Source organism: Rhipicephalus sanguineus, chromosome 4 (genome assembly GCF_013339695.2).
Source record: "Rhipicephalus sanguineus isolate Rsan-2018 chromosome 4, BIME_Rsan_1.4, whole genome shotgun sequence".
Taxonomy (NCBI): Eukaryota; Metazoa; Arthropoda; class Arachnida; order Ixodida; family Ixodidae; genus Rhipicephalus; species Rhipicephalus sanguineus.
The window spans coordinates 10,919,103-10,945,728 of record NC_051179.1 but is presented as its reverse complement, the minus strand read 5'-3'; the positions used below and the strand labels follow the sequence as shown (position 1 = coordinate 10,945,728).

The 26,626-nt window shown below is 43.4% G+C and overlaps 2 protein-coding genes across 2 annotated transcripts in view; one reads left to right on the top strand and one right to left on the bottom strand.

Moving 5' to 3' along the window:
- The first annotated feature begins 876 nt into the window (after positions 1-876).
- LOC119389215 (transmembrane protein 222) lies at positions 877-4,781 on the top strand. The gene is made up of 5 exons (XM_037656417.1): positions 877-936; positions 991-1,022; positions 1,082-1,175; positions 4,354-4,484; positions 4,697-4,781. The coding sequence occupies exons 1-5, from the start codon at positions 877-879 to the stop codon at positions 4,779-4,781; spliced, it is 402 nt and encodes a 133-aa protein (XP_037512345.1).
- Positions 4,782-6,518: 1,737 nt separating this feature from the next.
- LOC119389369 (vacuolar protein sorting-associated protein 11 homolog) overlaps positions 6,519-26,626 on the bottom strand; it is a 77,395-nt gene continuing 57,287 nt past the window's right edge. Inside the window, exons 17-23 of the mRNA XM_049414412.1 lie at positions 25,841-25,915; positions 25,692-25,779; positions 24,344-24,559; positions 15,725-15,804; positions 14,305-14,364; positions 9,961-10,027; positions 6,519-6,869 (exon numbers count right to left, since the gene is read on the bottom strand). Coding sequence (XP_049270369.1) covers positions 6,729-6,869; positions 9,961-10,027; positions 14,305-14,364; positions 15,725-15,804; positions 24,344-24,559; positions 25,692-25,779; positions 25,841-25,915 — 727 coding nt within the window. The 3' untranslated portion in view covers positions 6,519-6,728. The remainder of the gene's footprint in view (positions 6,870-9,960; positions 10,028-14,304; positions 14,365-15,724; positions 15,805-24,343; positions 24,560-25,691; positions 25,780-25,840; positions 25,916-26,626) is intronic.

Sequence of the window (26,626 nt, the reverse complement as noted above, 5' to 3'; positions counted from 1 at the left end):
CTAAACGGTCTCTTTTATTCTTGAGACACGGCCGCTGGATGAAGCTTTTTTCATCCAGCGGCCGTGCTTGAGAAGGCACTCGTTTCTGTTTCTAGGCCTGGTTATGTATCATCATCAACAAGATTTGTTAGTGGTCGCAGCCACCATAGCCACTGGTCGCAGTTGTCTGCGTACAAAATTCCGTCGCCGGTGTTATTTGAGGCGCCTAATGTTAAGATCGGAACTTTAATTGTAAACTTGACGAGCATGAAGATGAGCCCGAGGCCCTCGATTGATTTCAGCCGCGACCGTTTTCCATTCTGTATCGTATGGACACCGATTCCTTGTCTGACGTGAGTTGGTTTCAGTTACGAAAACTGTCAATCGCACACTAGCTGTGTTGTGCTCGTGTATACGACACACTGTCGATCAAACTCGCTTCAGGACGAGCGTCGCTAAACGGTCATCTTAAAGCACGGGTCTCTCTTAGAAAGTTCGTGTGAAAAGCTAACTCGGTCATGTGTTTGTTTTCATTGCTGATGAGACTTTCGTGTTGTTTTTGGAGGTACTGCTGTATGATTTTGTGCCAGAATACTCATTAGAAAATTTTTCCAAGATAGTTGTAATTCCGCAGAATGCGTACAACCTATTGAAAATGATAGAACACATTAGTCTTCTTAAAAGGTCAAGCCGCAAGTGATTTTCGTTAACTTTGCACAACGCGCCAGTCATTAGTTCGTTATTACCGTGTCCTTTTCTATGCGCCCTTAAACCTTGACGTTCCACCCATTCCGTTTTTGTCATGAAACGTAAATCGTTTTTTGGAAGTGAAGTGGTACGCTACAAATGCTGCATAACTTGTCACTGTGCAGGTGGCTGTGTCCCTTGATAGGGCACATGGGCATCTGCATGTCCAGTGGTGTCATACGGGACTTTGCAGGACCGTACTACGTATCTGTAAGTCCAAGCAAGTACTGTGGGCATCGCTTACTGTGTTTGAATTCCTTGCAGGAGGACAACATGGCCTTTGGCCGGCCTACAAAGTAAGCCGGTGCATGCTGAAGCGAGTGGCGTGTGATTGAAACATGTCTGCCTGATGCAGGTACTGGATGCTGGATCCCAGCAAAGCCAGAGATGGAGTGCAGGGCTGGGACAGGGGCGTTACTGAAGGCTCCGAGGAGTACAGAGGCCACATGGTGGGCATGCTCAATGTCACGCTTATGCAAGCAGTGCTCATGTCTTTGAAAGATAGAACATATGGCAAAAAGCCGAGTTGCAGGGCTATGTTTGCTGCTTGATGTGAGCCAAGAGTAGCATAAATCGAAGTCGGATCAACTCAAGCACGTGAAGCCTGTTCAAAGAAAATTTACCAAAGCAAGCTTATTGAAACGAATGTTGGCATGACACGGTGTTAACAGTTGAGAAGGCTTATTTTCTTTACATTTGGTCTAAATTTGGTACGCAACAAAAACGACATTGGTTCCATTTAAAAATTTCGCTAGTGAAATACACATTCATTGCATTGCCATCAGTTTGTGAAAACAGCCATAATATGGAAAGGGGAAAAAGCTTTCCCTGCAAGTAAATTAAAAGAATGCCAAAGAAAATAGCAGAAAAAAAGATTATATAGTGTTGCACCTTATAGCACACTTATGTGAGTTCCAGCCTTTACCTTAACTGCACCGATAGAAATCGACCAACACATTCAACAGTTTTTTGATATCCTGTTAAACACTGCTGTTGGGAAGTCTGCCATGAGCAATAACATGCACCATGTGAAATGAAGGCTGAATATTTAGTCATGTTTGAAAATTTTTGGGAAATAAGGGAGTCGAACATAAAACTTTCACAGGAGGTATCACCTAAACCAGCATCCAGTGCATGAAGCACTTTGCAAATTATACAAAGGAAAATTAATTTTCTTCGTGCAATCGGTTGCTTTTATGCATTAGCATTTTTTCAACGAAACATGCACAACTCGCGAGAAATAATTCTAGTCATGCAAAGTTTTGTGCACAATAGATTGCAGACAGACTTTCTGCAAGATCTAGTCTTATCTCTTACTCTTCTACTACTATTTTGCTTGTTATTATGCAGTACTGTATAACACTATATATCTTATATTATAGTATTAAATACTGTACAAAGTCAGCTTGCTCACAGAGACAAGCTGATCGAGTGCAATAATTGAAGATATAGTAGGCTTGCAGAGACCCCCCCCAAATTGGCAAACATTGTTTTGCATCTTCAAGAATGGAGAGACAAAAGCAATTGTGTGCTCACTGGAAGCAGTCAAAACAGGCGCCCTGCAAAAGGCACACATGTGCTTGCACATTTGCGAAGCCAGGGGTTTCCTGCATAATTTCGGATTGTTTTACTCTCAGTACTTCTAAAAAGTTCTTATTTTATTATTGCTTCTTGCTGTGCTTTTCCTTGAACTTTCACATAAGGATTTTCAGGAAGTTTTCCAGCGTTAATGTTGCTTTACTTCCATTCAGAACGCCAATACCTAGGCTACAAATTTATGTGACAAAATAGTCGCAACGTCCTGAAATAAAGTTCTGATAATAAAACTGCACCAAAGTGAGCACATTTCTGGCAGTAACGTAAAAGTTAATTTTACATAGCTGCATTAGAATTAACCCTTTCAGACACCACCTATGAAGTGTCTGTAAATGTGTCAAATCGATACAATGTTATTTCAAGGCACTCAATAGTTTCAAGGCACTCAACAAAAATAATGTCATAATATGTTAATTTATATGTGTTATAGTAACTAAATGTCATAGTATGTTAATTTATATGTGTTATGGTAACTAATCCTGATTAAGTTGTAATTTAATATCTATTTATCCTGAAGTCATTGATGCTCCGTTTTGGCATAAATAGAATGAAATCTCAGGCTAGAAATATATTGCAAGTTCATTTTTGGTTACGTCCATTTTGATCAAAGAAAAATTATACTTTTCACATGGCTAACAGGAAGCGGCACACCGAACGACTCGTCGAACGTGGTAGTGCCTTCAGCAAAGTAATGATATGCAACAGTACAGTGCGAAATGAAGTTAAATGAAAACAAATTTATTATGCAGGAGGTTCAGTTCATCCAAAGCTCAATATATATCACCCTTTTTTAGCCTCTAGTTCATACAAATAGCAAAAACAAGTGGTGTACACAATTGTGTACATAGCGTGTCAAAGGGTTAAGATAGGCACCCTGAATTCAGGAGTAGTTTTTGTAGTTGTATATGTAATCATGCCTTTACTTTGGTGGCTACCAGCAGCAACTATCTTGGGCACCTTGGCCACCGTTATCTTTTGACACGGCCCTCCCAAGGAAATCAATAGCAGAGCTGCGAAGTATCAAATTCTCTTGAGCTTCAAAAAATTTCAAAAAAGTCTGCTTCTTTAATAAAATATTTTTGAATGAAATGGCCGATATTAGAAATACCAAGAATGAAAATACCTTGGTAGCATTTTCTTTACTTGTTTGGCAGAAAAAGGTGAAGAGCATGCCTCAAGGTGGATGTCTCGTTTGCTGTGACCTGCGTCACATATTGTGCATAGGAGAGAAAGCTACTATCCAAGTACAGCTCCTCACACAGTGCAAGCTTTCACAGTAGCAATATGATGGACACTGTTTAATTTGAAATTCAGTTTGTTGCTATGTTTAGGCTTGCGATATATTACCAATCAGATGCTGTTTGCACTAACAAGAAGTAGGGGCTACAAGGCCAGGCAAGTGTAACTGCCTCTAGGTGTGCAAGCCACTTGGCTGACGACTTGATGAACAGGTGATAATGTCTCAAGGTGGGCTCATTGCTGTTGACCACACATTTGAGGTGAACTTGTTCAGTCCCGAGTATGAGCAGTAGTTGACAGAGAGCACTGTTATGGCCATTGCTCTCTATGCTTGACATGGTGCGCTCCTAGAAACAACGAAACAAGTATGGCAGTGGATTCTTGCAAGTGTTGCAGTGCAATGAAAAATTGTCGCTCAAGGACTGAACTAAAAAAAATCTTAAGTACGCGTGGCATTGCTAAGGTAGTGATGCCATAAAAAGGTAGACCCATACCAAGGACCAGACAGTGAATTTGGAGGGCATTGAGTCACTTATTTGAAAGTTATAAAAGAAAAACTACAGTAATCAAATGTGCACTAAACTTTGAGTTGTTCCTCTGTCTTTGCAGGGGGTTACTTGTGAAGATGCAGTGCACTATTAGTTTGCAGTCCTTGCTTTGAAGCCCTTTACATGTTGTGAATCGACATTGAAGGTGGGCCCTGGTTTTCAGTCATGTCTGTGCCATAAGAAATGGGGCCATCATCAGGCCAGGAGGAATTGTTTCAACCGAGCTTTTTCTCTGTCCATGCAGCACAACCTGTTCTGCGACAACTGCCACTCGCATGTGGCCCGCTGCCTCAACGTGATGCAGTACAGTGGCAGCACACGGTGGAACATGGTCAAACTGGCAATGATGATGCCACTGCACTCCAAATATGTCAGGTTAGGACTTGCCTTGGGGCAAAATCACAAATACAGATGTTAACCCAAGTTATGCATTATAACACCATGGGTAATAGCTGTCGTATATTGGCAACGCTTTTCCATGTAATCATCGATTGCCGCAAGAGCTTTGTGAATCAGTCTAGTACGAGGAGCGGAGTTGGGAGGATTTTTCGCACGCTTTAAGCGCTTTCTCTCTTCTTTTGTCCCAGCGAGCAAGCTCGAAGCTACACAGGGAGGGATGACAAGGGGGCTTTGTCATGCGTGCGTTATGACCTTGAGCGGGCAGCATCATGAAACGTAACTGCTCTCTCTCAGTGTTATTCCAGTGTGCGCTAGTGTTGCTACTGCAATTTTAGCACACTATAGAGCGTGGCAGCACCCTGTGGCGAGAAGCGCATCTGATCCAAACACCCCTCTTGGTTTATGTCGTCTATCGGCTAAAAGCAGCAGTCTTTTGTCTGGCGCTCGAGAAAGTGGCAACTTCATGCTCCACTTCCGAGCTCTCCTTGCCACTCACGACTGCAAGATTTGGCTGAGCATTTCACAGCAGCGCCTACTTTCTCCTCAGATTGTTTTTTAACCAAGCACAAGGGTTCAGGACCCCTTTAAAGTGAAGTGCACAAGAGGACACCGACAGCACCAACTGCACATAGAGCAAACTGAAGTCCCTTGTAAATGGCAGCACGTAAAGGAAAGCTCCTCAGTTTATTGTGCAGCTCCAAGGCAGAAGTCTGTGTGCAGAGGCAGCAAGTGAAGCATGCATCAAGCATTACATTTGAATGCAAGTTTATTATCGTGACAGCAGTTACATGGAACCTCCATTCACCATTATGTTCAATATATATATATATATATATATATATATATATATATATATCTTTTTTTTTTTGTGGATGGAACTGTAAGGTAATGAAGGTGACACAACAAAATGCCAGCTATAAGAACCATTTGGTTTATTGGTCTGACTCCAGGAATATAAACACTACATGGCAAAGGTGAAGGATAAATGGCACCTAGGCTCCTGCTCGCTTCATATATGAAGCCTACAGTGCATCCTTGTAAGTCCCCATCAAGGTGCTGGAAAGACATCACAAGCAAGATTGCTGTTTAACACAATAGCGTTAAAGAGCTCATTTCGCAGAAATTCTGGTGTCGGTGGTAGCGTTTTGGGTTGTGAGCGAAAAATGAGCGTTGTCCATGAGCAAAAATTCGAGGTAGATGCAAATAAAGAAATAAAAAAAAATCTTCGGTTCGAGTGGGATTGGGGGTTCGAACCTGCGACGCCTCGCTCCGTGGCGCGATGCATTTAGCCGCTCGACCACCACGCATACATCCTCTAGCATACTAACAGCGAGCTATTTATATACATTATTTAGCATTGGTGGTATGCACATCTCGGAGGTTCTTCAGCGGTTTGATTATCACCCGCGAGATGGTGCAATGGGCCCACGGGGCGCGCTTTTAAACGGCATCGCTCCGTCGTGTGGCCGTGTTTCATTGCGCTGCATGCATGGATATTGTAGCTAGAGGGCGTCCGCATTTTAGCTTTCCTTGCGGCACAGTTTAGGTCTCCACCGAGAAGTAAACCCAGGCTAGCGATTGGGAAAGCAATACGAACACGGTCCGATTGCGCTATTGCGTTCTACTCTTGAAAAGCAAAGCTCAAGCGTCCTCCAAGTTTTCTTGTAAAGAAACAACTTTGCGATGGGCGAAGTTGTAAAAACTTGGCATTGCCTTTCTGATGAAATAGCCAAATTTAGTTTTGTAAATTAAATTTTATTACAGTACTTATAAAAAGTATAGTATAATCATGTGTTTGTTACATAATTGTTCTACAATTCACTTGTACTTTCTTTTGTAATGTTCAGTAATGTCTCCTTTATTATAAAGATTTCAAGTGTAAAGTAAAAAAAAAAATTCACTGCATCTTACCAAGAAAAAGGCTCATTCCTCAAAGGGCTAAACTAAGGCCCATCCACAGCTGCAACTTAACTGGGACGCAAGAAACAATCAGTCAAGCGCACCCTAATTACTGAATAAAAATGTGGTGCTTGCTTTTCTTTGTGACAGCACCATCTTTAATGTGGCACTAGCAGCACACTAACGAAGCCAGAGTTCTGCGTGTGTGCACACAACAGGGCACCACATAATGAGTGCAGTGTGGCACCTGGTTTTGTTCAACCCAAAGTCCCACGTAGTGATATGCACCACACTTTACTACATGCAGCACATGGGCTGTGATCAAGACCTGGCTGCCCTCAATTCTGCTGCTGGTGGGCCTGCTGCTGCTGCTGTGGCTGGTGCCAAAAGCGTGAGTCGCTGGAACAAGCCCCGGCCCAGGTAGTCGGCCACCACCGAGAAGCCATCCTCTGAACGCTCCAGCTGCACACAACCAACATTGACATTGCCACACAAATGCAGTCTACCTGGCCTCTGAAATTTCAGACACTTGTAATGTTTACACAGCTGGCTCACAGCAAAACTGAAGTTGTGCACCTCAGGAAGTGGCTTTACCCTGTGCCAAAAAAAAAGTGTGTGGGCTTTCTTTTAAGGGTGATTCCACAGAGGCGCTCAGTTTAAGCTTGAAGTTATCAACGAAGTTTGAGCCAATGGCAAGTCTTCTAAAATGGGGAATGGGAACTTGCATGACTTGGGGATTTGAATTTTTAAGTACACATAAAGGTGTTGCAGCTAGTACGTTATGTTCATCAATATTTGTTCTAGCAACAGTGTTTACATTAGCATGTCGTTTTCTTTATGGGACCATCTACACATTTCATCGTCACAGGCAACCGCGGCTGTTTACAATAACAGGGAGGCTGTAAGATGACTCATGATCCATGCAGTTGTGTACTGCAGTGTATTTACGCTAGCCTTCAAGAAGCATGTCTAGGCATGGCCTTGTGGGCAATTCATCAGTGACCTTAAACCATAGCTTCAAGGCACATGTGCTGTATCGAGCAACAGCGTGTAATAAAATCACACTGAAGTGCTTTTCCTAGTGGAATGGCCAATATACAACGTTGTTCCTGTGTTCACTGGTGCTCCCCTATCGAGAGGGTGCTCAACATGCCGAGGCAGGTAACAATTAGAATTTGCATGCACAACCAGCATTTCTTTCCGTTTTCTTATACGACACTATCCCCTATCTTTATGAGGGGCAATGGGTGGAAATTAAGGGTGTGCCAACTTTCAAATATTTTTCTAATAGTGTTTGCTTATTCGATTCGCGCTGAAACTTTACTATTCGAAGTATTCGAACTTCCGGAAAATAAATATATCAGTGTCATTCACTTAAAATCAAATCACAGCGCTTCTAAATGATATGCATAAGCCCAATTGCATCTTCGCGTAATTTTACAAGATCTTTTAAAACTATGGCATGCCACTCTGTTGACAATCAGAAGAAGAAAAAAAAAAGGAAAGCACAATGCACCCTCATAGAAAGTGAAAGTTATTCTGCTGTGAGTTCTTTTCTTCAGTGATCCAGTTTTGCTGGCTTTAAGGTCTCTTCTGGATACGCCTCGATCGCGTGGCGTTTTAAGGGCCGTTACCTTGACAAGCTCTGTCTACATAGATCTGCTTGAGAGCTCCTGCAAGCTTGTCATCGAAATCGGGATATTTTCGGCCTGCAGAAACTTTTCCTGGTCTACATGCAGCTGAAGATTTCCTTTATTTGCATCACTCACGGACACAGGTTTCAAGCACACAGAATAGACGCGACAGAGCTGTCCTCGGCGTGCAAAACAACTTTCTTTGATATGAGCTTTCATAATGAAAGGGGCGCATCACCATTTCCACTTCACTGGAAACAAACGTGACGGAGACAGACCGTAGTTGAGCACAAAATAAGACTGACTTTAAAATGTGTTCCATCGCCATTTTGTGATGATGTCACTATATCTGCCACTGGCGGTCGGCTGTTGCTAATGCCATGAACGTGGATTCAGTTTCGTATTCGATCGACTGGTTTTGCGAAACGTGCTTTTTGAATAATGTCTTCGCACCACAAAATCAGCCTGCGATATAAAATTCATTAGTATCACCCGAAAAACAGCGAAATATTAAGTCAAGTTATCCAAGCTCTTGCCAATACTTCACATTATGTCACATGCATCAATATGCGACAGCAAGCAGCACCGTTCCTTTATCACGCGGCGGACAGCGTGCTGCCACCAGGTCTACAAGTTACCTAGCAAAATGAATTGTTTTCTTTTTGGCCATGTTTTGCACTACATTTTAACATGAAAGCGTTATTTGGCCAGGTTTGCAAAAGCGCGCACTGCACTCATCTGACATCCGCAAAAGCCGTGTGGGGAAAACACGTGACCTCTCCCACCAAAAATAACGCCGATGCCAACACCTGTTGCAGAAACCACTCGGAGCCACGGAGTAAGAGAGGGAGATCCGCACAGTAGGTGGGGAACTCCCGACTCGAAGGGAGCGCGCCCTTGTCCTCCACATCAGTTGGGCCTCCACAGAAGTTGAAGGAAGAGCAGAGGTTGAGAAAATAGAGCCTTTTCCTTTCACGTGTAAAGTGCTGTCGACACCACTTTGGTTGTACTAAATAACAAAAATAAACACACTTCGGCCTCTGCATTGCCTCATTCTTTATAAGACAACTAAGGAACATCACTTAGCAGCATCCCTCCAGCACTTCACCAACCTGGCCAAAAAAAAAAACCTTCATGTTCCTGTCTCATAAGAATATGCTTAGTGATCCTCTGCAACTCTTTCTGTAATTTCACTTCCAAGTATTCGAAAAATATTTGATAAATATTCTATTCGATTCGCTCAACCCAAAATTTTGCTATTTGCACAGCTCCAGTGGAAGTGGCATTCCATCTCTATGGGTAAGTCATAAACTGCCTTTTTCGAGAAAGGTGCTAATATTGTATATCAGGGTGTCACGTTCCCAGAAAGAACTTGAGATCGAAAATGACACTACAAGAAACACTGCACTACGCAATGCTTTTTGGCATTGAAGACTTAACTAGCCTTGACCAAATGCTCCCACAGACTGAAATGTGACAAAAGGCTGGTGTCACAATCTAGCAGTGGCATCTTGAGCTGTCTTTCACATCTGTGCCACTTTTGTGGCATGCAAACTCGGAGCTTTTTCATATGCTATTTCATCGTCTGTAAATACAGTTCAATTGTTGTGCTATCTATTGCACTACTACCATCAAGAATTACTGCACAAGTAAGCCAAATGTGCGCTTTTTTAACATGTGGCCATTGGTATAATTTCCTTCCACACTCTCGACATGTCACCTTTGATTTTGTATTCTTTCTTTGCATGCCTCTATACTTGCAGTGTTAGAATCATTAATAAATACTTTGGAAAGCCAGCATGGTGTGTGTCTTCTTGTGCTTAGTTTTGCCTTAATTCGATATTTTCTTTCATGCCCATTTGATGGAACATAGAAGTCGGCACATACGTACAAGCACATTTTTCGAGTGTGCCTCCTACCTGATGATGGAAGTCCTCATGGAGGTTTCGTGCCTGCTCTTGCGACCGCAGGATGTCCAGCACCTTGCTGCAGAGGCAAGGTGGAATTGCAAATGTGCCATTTCAATCTGGTATTACTAGCTTGTGCTGTGGCTGGCCAACATGCTTTTAACAGGCAAGAGCTATCCACAAAGCTGTGTTAAGAGGGTGAATGGTAAAATGCTCCTAATGATTTGCACACAGAACCACATCACTCATACTATTTAACAACATGCTTACAGGGAGACAAATTCAGCTACTAAGTGGAAAAGGTTTCTTGTAGGTAGATATTTTATTTATTTACTTACTAAATTATTGATTTATTCATTCATTCATTCAGATACTCTCAGGGCCATAAGGGATTACAGAGAGGAGTGGTAAAAAAAACACAATAATAAGGAATATTAATATTAACAACTCATGCATTTGATTATATATGTTGTTAAACTGCAGACTTGAAAGGTGCAGGGCCTCTAAGGGAAATGACGAAACAAGGCAAGCAGCTTGAGCAGACACCAGTTTTTTGACACAAAGGACTCATAATAATGTGTACGGCAACAAAACGGCACACCTTTTTTCCGATCATGGTCTGTGTGCAATGAAACAAAATGAGAGGCAGAAAAAAGTGGTTGTTCCAAGCTTTCACTAAAATAATAAACTTTATGCAGTATGCACAATCGTGATCAATGACACTGCAGTAAGGTCGTGAAGGTTTATCTTTTTTTTTCTTTTCATAAGTCAACATGGCCGCTCCCATGGCCTCTTGGATACTTTAACTCAGGCCAGCTCGGAGTGCCAGTTTGCAAAGTATCACATGGGAATGGCCCTACATTTGAGACGTAACAGCGCGGTTTGCAATGCATTGGATCTTATGGATCCTGTGCAAGCTTGCAGCAGGAAAAACATGACACCCAGGAACGTAACGGGTGCTACGTAGCCATTGCATTGCACCGCTAATGAAAGCGTTAGTTTAAGCTCCTGTTAATTTGAACAGATTTTCTATCCTATCGGAGGAGTTCAAATGACTTATTTACCGTATATTGCCGATTATAAGTCGACCCCCCAACTTGCAACCCCTTCTAGGGGAAAAGAAGTTGACTCCGAACACAGCCTTATGCTGCGGCCATTACTCACCAATAAGTTTTTCAGAAGAGGGAGTGATGCAAAGAAACATTTATTTGCCCGTGAAACACTGCTTACGACTCGTCGTCGTTTGAGAGAAGGACACAGTCACGGTCATTGCCATCGTGTGAGCCACTGCTGCTGCTCGCCGTCGGAGCAGGTGCCGGTGGTACTTAGATGCCGCATGTAGAAAACGCCGCGCGGACCATGTCGGTTGGCAGTCCATACCAGGCATTGTTGCGATACCAGGCATCGTTGACCCAAAAGGAACGGCGTGTAGCAGTGCACGCGAAGATTTTGGTCCTTTGTTTTCTCCATTCCCTCACGCACTTTTCCGACACATCAAACTTGCGCCGTGCTTCAACGTTGCTTTCCGACTCTGCGTAGAGGATCGCTTCCCATTTGAAAGCAGCACTGTACTGTTGCCAGCGTAGCAGTGGCATCTTGGCGTCCGTTTGGCAGCGTCGCAAATCGCGCACACCACTGCTTGCAAGCAAAGCGAAATGCAGAAATGGCAAACAGGCGTGAGTGCAAAAAGACACTAAGACGCTTGTGGGCGCATGTGACTGGTCATGTGGTTTAGTTCCCCGTGAAGTGTTGCCAGCCCACACGGCGCTGCCAGCTTTTCTGTGGAACGCCGATGGTTTGTCAACGAATCGTTTCTATTGTATGAAAACAAAACTGCAGGGCGCATCGCAAGGTACATTCCTCCTTATTCACAGAGCATCGTTCGGCCTCTATCAAAGGTTTGAAATGCTGCTTTCGAGACCGTGTTCCCCAAGCAGTTCGCATTAATGCCACGTGGCGGTGATTTTCAAATGCGCTCTGTAGTTTCGCCTCGCATGGTTTCGCTATAGTTTCGCAATTGTCGTGGCAGATCGCAAAAATGTCTGGCTCCAGAAGCGGTGCGCGCGCGTTGGGAGATAGCTGTTGCCGCGACTTCGCTGCCTCTGCGGCTGATGTTATCGATGCTTCGAATAGCAGGAAATCCGCGGACGACGACCTTTCGTCAAAGCCCACAGATAAGTCGACTTTACGATTCCGCGTATAGGTCGACTCCGATTATAGGTTGACCCCCGAACTTTGGAAGGTCATTTTATGAAAAAAAAAAAAAAAAAAAAAAAACGTCGACTTATAATCGGCAATATATACAGTAGTATTGGTGTCCCAAACAGAGGCTATTCCAATCCAGATCGGATCATGGGCTTGTACCGAAATAGTTTCAATGATATGAGGGCACGGGAAAAGTTGCAGCAAAGAAAACACAATTGGCATTGTTAATTATGTACTTGACATTTATTTTCCAGGATATGTGGCGCTTCAGGGATAATGATGCAAATGCCTTGATATCGTTGACATCCTTAAATGAATGGCTTTACAAGCAGTTAATTGCTTACAACTGTACTTGCGCACACCCATTCAAATACAAGCAAAACATACCTTCACGAATAGTATGTTCATCGTTTCACTCAACAGATATACGCCACATTATACGTGGCCTTGAATTAGCAGACTTCTAGCAATTATTAATGAAGTAATTATACTCCACTTTTCATTATTTACACATGTGTTCTTCATTTGTTCAAAATTATCTAGCCCATGCCTTACCTCCATGTCTCTCTAAACCGTGAGAATGGTTTAAAGCGAATGCTTTGGGCATTGCACTACAGTGTGTTATTTATAAACACAGAGCTTAATGTGATGCCAATGATCACAACAGAGGCACAAGCAAACACACACCATCATTTGATTGTGCGGTAAAATAGTAGTATAAATAAGCTGCAATTACAGTTTATGTTCATACAGAACAATGAATGTATAGAAACTCGCAGTGAAACCGGGTGGTCGTCAATAAAACAGAAAGCCAACATTTCTGTACATGCGGATAAGAAGTCGTACAGTGCAGCCTAGGTGTTTTCAGATATTAGTCCGAAGAAGCCTATCTGAACTACTGAACAGTAGAATCTCATTAAATAAAGCTTCAAGAGACTGAAAAAATGCATTCCGATTAATGGGAGTTACACTTACTGAGGGATGCAAAGACATGCAGCATTAATGACCACACACCCTCGTAACATTTTTAGATATTGTTGTGCCCAGCACAAAGGCCACAATGTCGCCAACCTTCGAACAACGAAGGATACTGGGAAACGGAGTCTTCGCCCAGCTGGCCCCGACAACTGACGCCAGTCGTCGTTCTTCCACGCTGCCCAGCGACTGAGAGCAGCATTCCTGAGGGGGATGGAGGGCACAAACAATGGCCTTCCGCGCAGCTGCTGTGTGGATCCTCCGACATCGTGCATATGTCACCTGCCTGGCCCTTTTCTGTCCAGAACCGGACGGGCTGTGTCTACTGCCAGCAGGCCAGTTCCCAAGAAAGGGCCTAATCCCGGGTGCCTAATCCCAGGCACAGGCACGCTCCTCATTATGTTCCTGCCAGTGCTGCAGGATTGGTGGAATCCTGGCCACCGCTTGGAGAGGTGAACGAGGGGGTGGACCCCAACCACGTTATTTAATCCGGCGCACTAGAGAGCACCGGCGCCTGTTCACTGAGATCGGAACCACGTAAATACTGTACATAAAGTATTTTCTTCCTTCAACTTGTCCTAATGACTGCTCCGGGCACGATACCCACTCGTGTTGGCACCGGCCACGCAACCCCAGTCCCAACAGTGGTGGCAGCAGTGGGATACCACGGCCCGTATCCTCAGCTCGCACCAGAGGGACCCTGTACTTCACAACAGTGGTGGCAGCGGTGGGATACGCGACCCCAGTCGTAACAATATGCAACCACAAAGGAGTGAATGTCTTGGCTAGTTTGTTCCGTGATGGTGATAAATTAAAGAAAAACATTGCCTTTGCTGCTCCAACTGGTGGTTCAGTAACAAGCAGTTGTCAAGGAAGAGCACTTGTCGCTGCCTATTAAAGATGGCTTTGTGGACAAAAGATAGGTGTCGCAAGAATATACTTCAGATTGTCGCTCTTTCAGGAAATATTCTTTAGAGCTTGTACTGTGGTTAAATGTATAGAGTTGCGAAAATTTCAATTCCTATTAAGGAGCTTTTTGTTGTTTTTTTTTTCATTACACAAAACAACAAATTAAAAGTCCACTGTACAGTACAAGCAGTGATTCGGTGTGATTAACATTTACCGAGATTTTACTGTATGTCGTACACTAAAGGTGCCAAAAGCTCTTCCAGTTACCTGTGCTGTGGCAGGCATTCAGGACAGTCCGTGTCATTCTCAGCATAGTTCTCAAAACACCTGCAACAAGCCATTCAAAAAGTGTGCACTTCAGTCACTGATGCTCCGAAAGAGCAACAAGAAGTCCAACACCAAGCCTCAACGGCAGATAAATAACTTTTACGATCGCTCAGAGTACGGTTGAGCAAATGGCCTAAGGTGCAGGCCATCTTGTTCAGCCACCTGATCCTGAGTCATGCAGGACAGCACTAGCAGAAACTCACAAAATTATTAAGGGCACAACCAGAGGTATACGTATTATGTCTGAAATCATTTTGCACTAACACACATTGCTGAATAAGTACCATTAAGCACTTTCATGCTATAGATAAGTCTCACATCAAGGCATTTTCACCATTATATGCTAACGGGTTTCGCTTGTCCAGGAATTTCTTCTCGTTCACTGAGTGCCAGAGACACAGCAGCGGTCGTATCATCACTGCAGTAAGAATGCTGTGCTACTCAATAGTGCAAACTTCTTGCCAATGCAAACAAACACTTAAAAACACAGTGAATTCGGTCTCACCTTACATTCTTAATGGATGATAAAATACTGCGCAACAATTAGCAGGACAAAAGAAGTTAGGGACTTTGCTATCCTTAATGGAGGCCTATAAAGGCAAGTAGCATGTGGCTTCCCCACTGGAATGCCTGTTCTCTGTGGATGCCACAAGATAGCAAAGTAAGCAAATGCTGGAGTCGCTTTTGCACCAGTTACATTCCTCAAAAACAAAGGCAAATTCGCAAGTTCTAAAACCAGACAAGTAAATACACCAAGTGCTGTACTAAGTAGTGTTGTGAAGCATATCTAACACTGCTGAGACGGCAACTAAGAAGCGATTGCCCCATATTGAACCTCTGACACCCTTCAGCATCAAAACAAATTGTTTTAAATATTCGTTCTTCCCTCGCACCATCTCTGAATGGAACAGCCTACCCTCGATAACTCCGCATAGCACAACCAGAATTACATAAAATACTCTTACTACTAAACAGCTTTGTACCAAGGCACGATCATTATCTATTGCATTACTGTACAGAGCAGTACTTTTAAGTTCTCGGCTTGAGGTTTTCCATAGCATGTTGCTTTTGTTTGGCAGTGTGCAATCAGTATCTCGTTTCGCATGTTTAGTCTGTTACCCATGTTCCTTTCCTCCTTGATGCCGCTTCTGCACGGGCCCTTCTCAGGCCTGCAGTATTCTTGTTAATAAATAAGTAAATGAAGAAACAAGTAAATAAATAAACAGTGCGATATATTACACAGTCTCATAGCTAGGCCTTCTCGAAAGTCTTATAGACGGGTTGAACAACTTGCAACTGCCGCCAAGCATTTCGTACCAATCACACTTCTACAACAGAACATAATCAGTGGACCACTCACTGTTGGTGGTACGAGTGGCCACAGAGGAAGTGAACAGAGGGTAATTCCAACTGGTGGTTGCAGCCTGAACATTTTGCGTCCTGCACATGACAGTAGAATGGAAAAGTTAAGTAAACAGGCACTACAGTGTCAATGAGGGTACAGCGCTATAAAAAAAAAAGCATTCTGCCACAGCAAGCAATTCTGTTTTGAATGTCATGACTGAACTTCGAAAAACAATTCACCATGTATATCCTAGGCATCAATAAGTAGCATAACGTTTTTGCCTATATAGCTGACTCTTTTTGTTAATAATAATAATAATAATAATTGTTGGGGTTTAACGTCCTAAAACCATAATATGATTATGAGAGATGCTGTAGTGGAGGGCTCCGGAAATTTCGACCACCTGAGGTTCTTTAACGTGCACCTAAATTTAAGTACCCGGGCCTCAAGCATTTTCACCTCAATCTGACTCTTTTTGTTGAAACCAAACTGAAAGAGTTAACGCATGATCATGTAGCATTTGGCACATACCACAAGTGCTTGCAAGCATGTAGAATGCATGTTTACAAAGGTGCTTTAAGCGAAACATGCTCAAAAACAAAAAGACAGGGAAGATGACTGCACCGAAGTTGAGGCAAACACTATCTGTGATGTTACAAGTGACTCTATACAGGTCTCGCAATAGCAGGTAAGCCAAGCCACAGACAGATTTTCTGCAGTACTTACAGCAGAAAGTCAAAGGCTATCTATTGTCTATAAAAGGACAAGGTTCCCAAGTGCAGTTGAAACCTTTCAATAGAGATATACCAGGGAGAAAGTCCTGTCCCTTATATGAGGTGTCTCTTACAAGCAGAGTACCCTGTTTTCATTTCCTGATCAACAATTATTTCAATGTAGGCACTCTTCAACTAAAGATACGCACAAAAGAAGGCTTTTGCATAGTACCATTTGATTTAATGTCATACGATTTGCTAGATGGACCACTACAGAAAGAACACAATTTACATTTTCTATGACACAACTTTCTCACACTACTTGGCTACCACCTCTCTTTAGTGGAAGTTAGATGGTTTTTTCACACCAGCCAAGGTTCAGCTGATTCCTTTGCTTGCATTTGCCAAGTGGATTCATCGTTCACAAAATGCAGTGCAAGAGGCAGTGTCTGCTGTGCACACTGGCTATTCTTCAGTCTTGCGAACACATCTGTGATGCTTCTTGACAGAGAGCTGCGCAAACAATAGAGCCTGCCATGTGCTCCCAGTATTCTTGGCTTCACAGGTGCACACACGTGCAGTTGCGCTAATACCCTCGGTAACATCTTGGAGTTTTTCTCTGCACTGCATTTCCACTGCAGGGGCTTCTTGTTGTGTTACAGCTGACTGGCCCATTCCGTGTTTGCTGAAGTTACGGCAAACAGTGAGTGCACATGCCCGTCCGGTACAACTAATTGTTTCTTAGATCCAATGTTTATTACGAAAGAGGTCCAATTAATGGGGGTGGTGGGGTGGCCAAACATGTAAGTGAGTGGGGTCTGCTATAACCAATTCGCATCCGCACATCTCATAATGGGGTTCAACTGTAGTTGGCTACAAAGGCAACCCATCTGGCGGGCAGTATGAATAAAAGAGGGTACGGCAACTATCTGGCGGACAGTATGAACGAAAGGCTGTCATTACTTTTCCAAATTGTGCCGTGGTGTTGGATTGTGGCAATAACGGCACGGAGCACTCATGTAATATGCAACAAAATCTTGCTTGATCGGCACGACGATGCGATGATGGCTCCATTATTTGGTTACCAGAGGGCGTCGACGGTGATGTCATCGGCAGGAAGACTACAAGAGAAGCGGCACGACATCAACCAAGCCAGAGGGCACGGCAACTGTCTGGCGGACAGTATGAACGAAAGGCTGTCATTACTTTCCAGATTGTGCCGTGGTTTTGGATTGCGGCAACAACGACACGGAGCACTCATGTAATGTGCAACAAAATCTTGCTTGATCGGCACGACGATGCGATGATGGCTCCATTATTTGGTTACCAGAGGGCGTCGACGGTGATGTCATCGGCAGGAAGACTACAAGAGGAGCGGCACGACATCAACCAATCCAGAGGGCACGGCAACTGTCTGGCGGACAGTATAACGAAAGGCTGTCATTACTTCTCCGGATTGTGCCGTGGTTTTGGATTGCGGCAACAACAGCACGGAGCACTCATGTAATGTGCAACAAAATCTTGCTTGATCGGCACGACGACGCGAGGTTGGCTCCATTATTTGGTTACCAGAGGGTGTCGATGGTGATATCATCGGCAGGAAGACTACAAGAGAAGCGGCACGACATCAACCAAACCAGAGGGCACGGCAGCTGTCTGGTGGACAGTATGAACGAAAGGCTGCCATTACTTTTCCAGATTAGTTCTGGGAGTCATACTGCTTCATACTGTAGCGACGATAGATTTTTGTTGGTTTTGCCATGCCCTCGGTGGTGTTGTGCTATACTGAATGACGTCTGGTCTCTAATATTGTTGTTGACATCGGGAGACGTTGATAAGAATCCCAGGCCCCCCATTAGAAGATATGTTACAGAATATTTTGGACAACCAGACTAAATCAGACTGCAGGCTGAACTCTATTACGGAGCAAATTTCAGCCCCAAACAGCAAAACAAACCGACTAACAGACATTCTTGAGGTAGTCCAGGAAATGAAAGCTAAAATTGATTCTCTCGAAAAGACTGTAAAGTACCAGGTTGAGCGATTGATGGACTTAGAAAATAAAAGCAGAAGGAACAATCTTCTAGTCTTTGGTGTTTAGGAGCGGAGCAAAGAATGTGGGGACGATTTGAGTATGACATATATGAAAAGGGGCTGAACATTGAAGTAAAGTTGATAGAAAGAATCCACTGCATTGGGAGGAAAGATCCAGCAAGATGTCGACCCGTAATAATGAAATTTTATGACAGCAGGGAAAAGGAGAGCGTGCTGCAGAATTGCAAAAAGCTGAAAGGAAGCTCTATCAGCATTAGCAATGATTACGCACACGAAACTGTCGCAGTTCGCAAAAAATTATGGCAAATGGCAAAAAGACAACCCTTCTCAGTGACAAGATTAAAATAGACGAGCAAGTATACACGTGGGACACAGTTCGAAATGAGCGGTGTCCATATCAGTATCACTAATATAAAAGCCACGAAAGTGCATGTTCTAAAGTCAGCTCATCGCAGAATAAACATTCGTCAAAGAATAAGCCACCTCAAGCATAGCTACGCTTGATTCGTTTGAATGCTCGTAGCATTGTTAATAAAATCACTGACCTGGAATACATATTACTGATGCCGAGTCCTCGTGTAGTGTTAATAACCGAAACTTGGTTAAGTACCTGCATTCCCAGCGATTGTATTACACCTCCAGGGTATAGCATGTTTAGATAGGACAGAAATGCACGAGGTGGGGGCGTCGCTATTATTGCTAAGGATTGTTCTCGAGCAATAATGGTAGAAAACAATATGTCGAAGACAGTGTGGTGTAAAATAACCTTTAGAAGCATCGCGTATCTTATTGGTGTTCTTTACAGGCCACCAGCGACTCCACCTGAACTTTTAGATGAGATTAACGCATTTCTTTGCACTCATGCAAACAGTGGCACTCGACTAATATTGGCTGGCGACTTTAACTTGGGACACATTGATTGGGAGGCTTTGTCTAGTCACCATACTGAAATAATGAGCGCAAATAAATTATTAGAGATTCCCTTTTTTTCACAATTTAAGACAGATTGTTAAGGATTACACAAGGGTAACATCCGAATCCCAATCAATATTAGATTTGGTGTTTTTGTCCAGTAAGATTGAAGATTACAGCCTGTCAATTCTGGATGGCATATCCGACCATAAGATGATTTCAGTGAACATACTGCATTTGTCGTGCAAACATTGTGATGACTTAGGGTGCGAAGAATGAGTGTCGGTCAAATATTACAAGCAAGCGGATGATACTTCGGCATTAGATTACTTAGAACAATCATTTAATGAATTTGAAATTGCCTCTCAGTCTGAGTCAGTGGAGGAATTGTGGCAGCGATTTAAATTTATTATTACAACTTGCATCGAGGGATTTGTGCCAAATCGTTATAAAAGAAGAAAACAGCAAAACCCATGGATAACTCGTGATATTGTTCACGTGAAACGTAAAATAAAAAGGCTACGCAAACAGCCAAAGAAGTGAAACGAACTGTCACAGGTGCACAGCAGCCCAAAAACAGCATTATCAGAATCAAAAAGAAAGTTCTTCAATGATACTCCGGGAAATTTTTTCTTAAACGTTCGCCCCAAAAATTATGGCGTTTTTTAGATGCTCAGAAATAAAAAATAGACCAGATTAGTATCGATGGCGGCCTTGTGACAGAAACACAACAGACAGCAGATGGTTTCAATGAGTTTATCCAATCGGTGTTTAACAGAGGTGTACACAGTTCAGTCGCAGACGAGATAAACTATTCCTGCGCATGTCCCATGGAGCCTTTTTTGTTTGATCAAGAGGGCGTGTTTGAACAAATGTTGAATAGACCCAAAGAAGGCCTGTGGCCCCGACGATATACCGACGGTGTTTTTAAAGTGATACGCCGAGCGGATGTCCTTTTATCTGGTAATTATTTTTTAACGTTCTTTACATAATCATTCCCTTCCACAAGATTGGTATTCCGCTGCTGTTATCCCTGTGTTTAAAAGCGGAAATCGCATGCATGTGTCCCTGACATCTGTATGCTGTAAGATCATGGAGCATGCAATCGCAAAACACATAATTCAATTTCTGGAAAAAAATAAGCTATTTTGTGCTAATCAGCATGGCTTCACAAGAGGCCTATCTACGGTTACACAACTTATCGAAACGGTTCACGATTTTTCATGGGCTTTGGATGAACACAAACTGATTATTTGCGTCAATTTTAGAAAAGCGTTTGACAAAGTATCACATAGTAGACTGCTTTATAAGCTGCTTCAAGTTGGTATCAATAATGATGTTTTAAAATGGATTGAGGCATATCTAATCGAGCGGAGGCAAGTCATGCGCGTTAATAATTCTGTGTCAAGTTTTTTGGATGCACTTTCTGGGGTTCCACAGGGGTCGGTGCTAGGCCCGTAATTGTTTTTGCTTTATATCAATGATGTCGTAACAGTTGTTCAGCCGCCAGTGGTGTTGAAGCTGTTTCCAGATGACTGCTTAATTTATGCTCCAGTTACCTGTGAAAATGACCAGAAAAAAATTAACCAGTGTCTCGAAGGTTCCATGCTTGGTGTGAAAAATGGGACATGGAAATTGACTACGCCAAAACCCCATTTGCGCATACTACCCGAAAAAAGAAGGTTCTTGCTTTCCAGTACCATGCTGGCGGTGTAATTTTGACGAATGTCACTAGTTTTAGAGATCTTGGTGTTCTGATATCCAATGGCCTAAACTGGCGCAGCCGTATTGTCTTCTGCATCATACAAAAAGCTATGTTTTCTTTGAGTAAAGCTGCGAAACGCTACCAAAGACGTCAAGCTAATGGCATACAAAACTTTTATTCGTCCTGTTCTAGAGTAGACTGCCGTGGTTTGGAGTCCTCATCAAAAATGCCTAATTGCTGAACTGGAATGAATCCAAAGACTCGCAGCCAGATTCTACAAAAAATCACTCAGTTACCGAGATGCTAAGTTCATGTCAATTGCAATTGCTTGATATTAGGTGAAAGAGGAATAGAATAAAATTATTGTTTCAAGTTCTCAAGGGTCACATAAATATTGATAAAAGTACATACATACGAGAACCTGGTAGACTTAGCAAAAGAATAAATCATAGTGCAGCCATTAGACCTTATGCCACATGCACAAATGTCTTTCGGTATTCATTTTTTCCCCAATGTTAATGAAAAATGGAATGGCCTACCTTCACAGATTGCTGAATGCACCAATATAAAGGCGTTAGAAGATTTGCTTCAGAGTTATGTTCCCTGAAATTCATTGGATGGTACCTTGATGTTCTACGTTTTTTATCATGCCGCTTATTGATGATTTTGATATTTTGGATTTCTTTGTTATTGTTGTTGACGCTTGATCTTCTTTGAGTGTTCTTTATACAGTAAAAGCTCGTTAATTCGACACCCGTTAATTTGGATAATTCGGAGGGCTCTAGTGGTCCCGGCCAGAGTGCATGTTAATCTATGGGACCAAACCTTCGTTAATACATCAGAATTCGGCTCCGCACCGCTTAATTCGGACAAATGCTGACAGCTGCCGCTACACAAGTGTGGTAAAGCAGCGGGACACCAGTGGAGTGAAACCGAAACCTGAGTGACATCGCCGTCGTCATCAACTAGTGGGGGCGATCGCAGTGTCACCGAACGTCAGCGTCTTCTTTCTTCACTTCACTGTGCCTCCGACACCATTTTCCCTTGTGTTGTGTTGTGTCGGCACCGTCTCTTCTTGTGGAGTTCTTTTTTTTTTTTCCATTGTGACCGTGTTTGCATGTGAGGCCCGAGCAAGATGCAGTAGCTGACGATGGCATCGACGAGGTGTCATCCGAGTCCACCGACGATGACTGCCCGACCTTCGATGCTGTCCTTCCACAGATATGACCCTTCAGGACTACATCGCGATTGATGATTGTGTCCTGTCAGGGGCTGATGCACATGATGACACAACAGAATGTAATTGCCTAACAGTCGCCACGACTGGTCTCCTGACCGACCAAGAAATTATTAATGATGTCGCGAAGTCTTGGAGGCGCTTTTGATATAAGAGGACGTTTGCCTGAGCACTTCCGACAGTTTGCATGCTGTTGGCCATTTGGAAGAGTTAAAGGGGTCATGAAGCACCCCTTGGGCTTGTTGAAAAAACACAACCTGCGGAAAGCTGACACGGCTATGAACTGCTCTGCAAAATATTACAGTCGTGCGTGTCGCATAAAGGCCACAAGCGGAGCGCGAAGTTGCCTTTTCATGAGGCGCCCTCTTTTCAAACAGAGGCCGGTTCTCACTCTCGTCAGTGGGCGGGGCGTCTGCACGTTGACGTCGCGGAGACATAGCATGCTTATTGGCCGATAGCCGGATGAGATGCGCTTCTTGCCACGGGGTGCCGCCTCTTGCCCGCGCCGCGCTCCTCAGTCTGCTAACTTTACACGGTAGCCGCACTCGCGCATGCGAATCACAGCGAGAGAGCGATCGCATTTCATGACGCGCGCTGACGTAACTTCTTACCCCCGTGCCATCCCTCCCTGTCTAGCTTCCAGTGCGCTCGTCGGCACGAGAAAAGAGAGAAAGCGCTGAGAGCGTGCGCCAAACTCCCGTAACTCCGCTGATTCTTGACGGATTTGAGAAATTTTTGCGGCAATCGATTCGGGAGGCAGTAAACTCCGATACTAAGGTCATTAGATCATTACTTGGAAAAGTGGTTCATGACCCCTTTAAGAAAAATTGTAATGTCAGCCGGAATCTGCGCGAAAACGCAGACGGCCATTACAAAATACTTCAGCAAGAAAAGGTATGCTTCTCCAACTTGATTTTAATGTTGTTTTTCCTGTTCATTCGTTAATTTGGCATTCGGCTAATTTGGACATTTTTTCCGGTCCCATGAAATCCAAATTAACGAGCTTTTACTGTATATCAATTGTTGTTTTATGTACTCCCTCCCTGTAATGACCCACAAATGTGGGTTAACAGTATGTTCAAATAAAATAAATAAAAACAAAAAATAATATTAAATCTTCTTGGAAGAGGTGCACAGTGCTGGTGATAACTTTCTTATCCAACTGCAGATAAGGTCACTGTCAAAAGATTCCACATTACTCAGCATTGGACGTGTCAGCCAACAGTGTTTCGGATGCAGTGCCAAGTTTGCTATCTGTATAAAATGCCTGAAATGCTGCCAGCTGTACACTTTGGTGTATCTGCTAATGAACGACAGAAATTGTATTCCTGAAATTGATTGCTGAAGAATACTGCCTCTGGCTATCTGCTATAATCAATTGGATGTCACACGTATTTCGTGCTTGGGAGCACCACTGAGCAGAATGATTGCAACCATACCATTTCATGCAAAAACTACCAGAGTGAGCTGTGGTGCTAGTGCCTATAGAGACTGCAAGCACAATCATTCAGCCAACACAACGTTGATTTGCCTGAACTTCATTCTTATGGCTTTGGATTGTGACTTACCAAATTTATTGGTTTTAACAGGTAATGCATTACAAATGCAACAGTTCACGGTGCTTGTGCAATTATGTCGAGTATTTTTGTCTACAGTGTTTAGAAAAGTAGGGCTGTTCTAAAATTTGGTCAAATAAGGGCATATGATACCGAAGTAAGCAAGCTTAATGAAAACCAGCAGATAATGAAGCCAGGGAAGGTATAGGGGACGTTAATTGTACTGTTTTAAGTGTATTGTAACAATTGTGATATAGATTTGAAGAAAGTAAAGTGGACGAAAAGGCAACTTGCCGCCGGCAGGGACCGAACCTGCCCAAAAGCCACAAAACTGTTCTAAGCCACAAGCACAAAGACCGATCACTTGCATTGTTTGTGGATGATGACAGTCCAGAGTTCCTTCTTGTAATTTTAATGTGAAACTCTACAATTGCAACTTCACATTCGCTACATCACCTGAAAGATGCGTGGGCCATTGCGCAGGTCATCCATCTCCTGGCGGACACGTTCAGTCTCCTGGCGGTATTGGGTGATGAGCCGCTGATGCTCATCCAGCTGTCGGCTCTCGGCCTGTAAGTGCCGTACTAGGTAGTCCCGCAGTGCTGACAGTGGTGCTGGCCGCGTCATCTCGACCACCAACACGGGCGGCAGCAGGCGCCCCTTTTCCACCTGTGCGGCCAGAGCTGTCAAGGAGCAAACCCTTTTTCATTGCCCTATGAATAGACAGGAGGTCTTGCATTCCCCAATAGCTCAACATATGGCTTCAGAAAATCTACAGACCTTAAAAGACGAAATATAAAATGCTAGTACTTGATTAGAAATATGAACTGTTTTAGTACTGAATGATGATCATTGTAACCCTTTTCTTACCGTAGAAGAGCTGAGCTCGTCCTCGCAGTTTGTACCGCTCCCACCGAAGACGAGCTGGGCTCATTCACGCTAAAACAAGCATATGGCGGTGCATACGATTGATTCCCATTACATGACCTTTTACTAGTGTACACAGTTAATGGTCTCTATATTAGTGCTGACATGCAGTACTTTTTCTTTTATTATAATCTTAATAATATTTGGGGTTTAACGTCCCAAAACCACCATATGATTATGAGAGACGCCGTAGTGGAGGGCTCCGGAAATTTCGACCACCTGGGGTTCTTTAACGTGTTTTATTATAATCTTTCCTACATTAAAATGTGCAGATACACTTTTGTTTGCACAGAGCATTACAGTGGTGCCGCCTTCGCTTGACGTATGATCCGAGGCTCATGAGCGACAGCATGAAAGTTGTTAGCCGAGGGCCTAGTGGCACCTGCTGACGAGTTGGAGAAGCATGAGGAGCACCTGGCTCGCGAGCCAGCAAAGGGACTTCACATGACGACAAGCGTTCAAAAAACTTATTCTGCCGACTTCTTATATTAAAAAGTGGTTGAAAATGTCAAAATGAAGGTGGCAAACTGCAGTAGCATTCACTCCTGTGAAAGTAAAACGTTGAGCGTTATTAACAGTTTGTGAGGAGGCTGCTGCAGGAGGGACTAACTTTTTTAGTGGCTTCTCAGATCAAAAAATTTTACTCACAAAATACCCACGCACTTTTGGAACCAGCTGCCGCAGATTTAACTATGTACTACTGAGGGGGAGCTTTCCGTTGCACCGTAAAAAACTGAGTCGAGAAAACACGGCTGTCAGTCCTTTTAAGCAATCCTGCATTAATCCACAAGCATATGTGCACAAAGGACCCTATAAGCATGCTGTGCTACGAAGAGGGCCTGCCACTGTCTTACAAAGTTCCTAGCAAAAGGATATGCTGTAGCACAGTGGCCAGGTGTTGACTAGCACCCTCAGCCCGTGCAAAGAAGCCAAGTGCTTGAATCCACAGGTTGGGGTCATAGATACTGCAAAGGTAATGATCTCGGTCACCACAGGCTCACTACCTTGAGGAAGTACTGCACGTACCCAAACTTCTCGCACAACTTGATCACACCATCATAGTCATGCTGGTCAATATGGTAGGCGAGGATCTGGTGGTACCTGTAAGATTGTGAGTGCGATGTACAACACCACCGGCAGTTTATCAAACACTTTCTCAATAATCATGCTGATGTCCTCCTTCCTGCATGGTTGAGAACCAACAAAAATGCTCTCAGATTGTACCTTACACCTTGCTCTGAGGGAATCAGCTGCCATCTAAAGATAGCAACTTTAGCATGGCAATAGCGATATTCATTATATCAGAAAGCTGAGCTAGTCGGTTTGGTTGATTTGACATTTTAGTAGCTCCGTAAAAGTAACACAACACATAGTCTAATGAAGCCAAGAGACAATGAAGACAAGGATACATGCAGTTTTTAACTGCAGTGTAACAAGTCATGCGACTTGTTAAATACTGCAGTAACCAAGTCGTGCAAGCACAAAATGAGTGCCAGCTTTAATGCACAGGTTACGCTCATGTTACAGTGGCCACTGTTGCTGAATCTATAAAGAAGTCCATTTTGTAAAGTCCGAGCATGGTTGCAGAAAACAATAGTAACAAGCGTGTGGTAGGTATTCCTTACATTCATTGTGTATCTCACAGACTAAAGAAAGGGGGAAGTAGACACGGTGTTAATGTTGTTTTTATCGCTGCCAATAAGCTAGGTACGGTATGCTCTGCTGTGCAAAGAAAGAATGAGAGGGTAATAGACAAGTGGACTGACATTTGTTTCATAAAACATGGCAACAAATTTACTGATTGCTGTACAG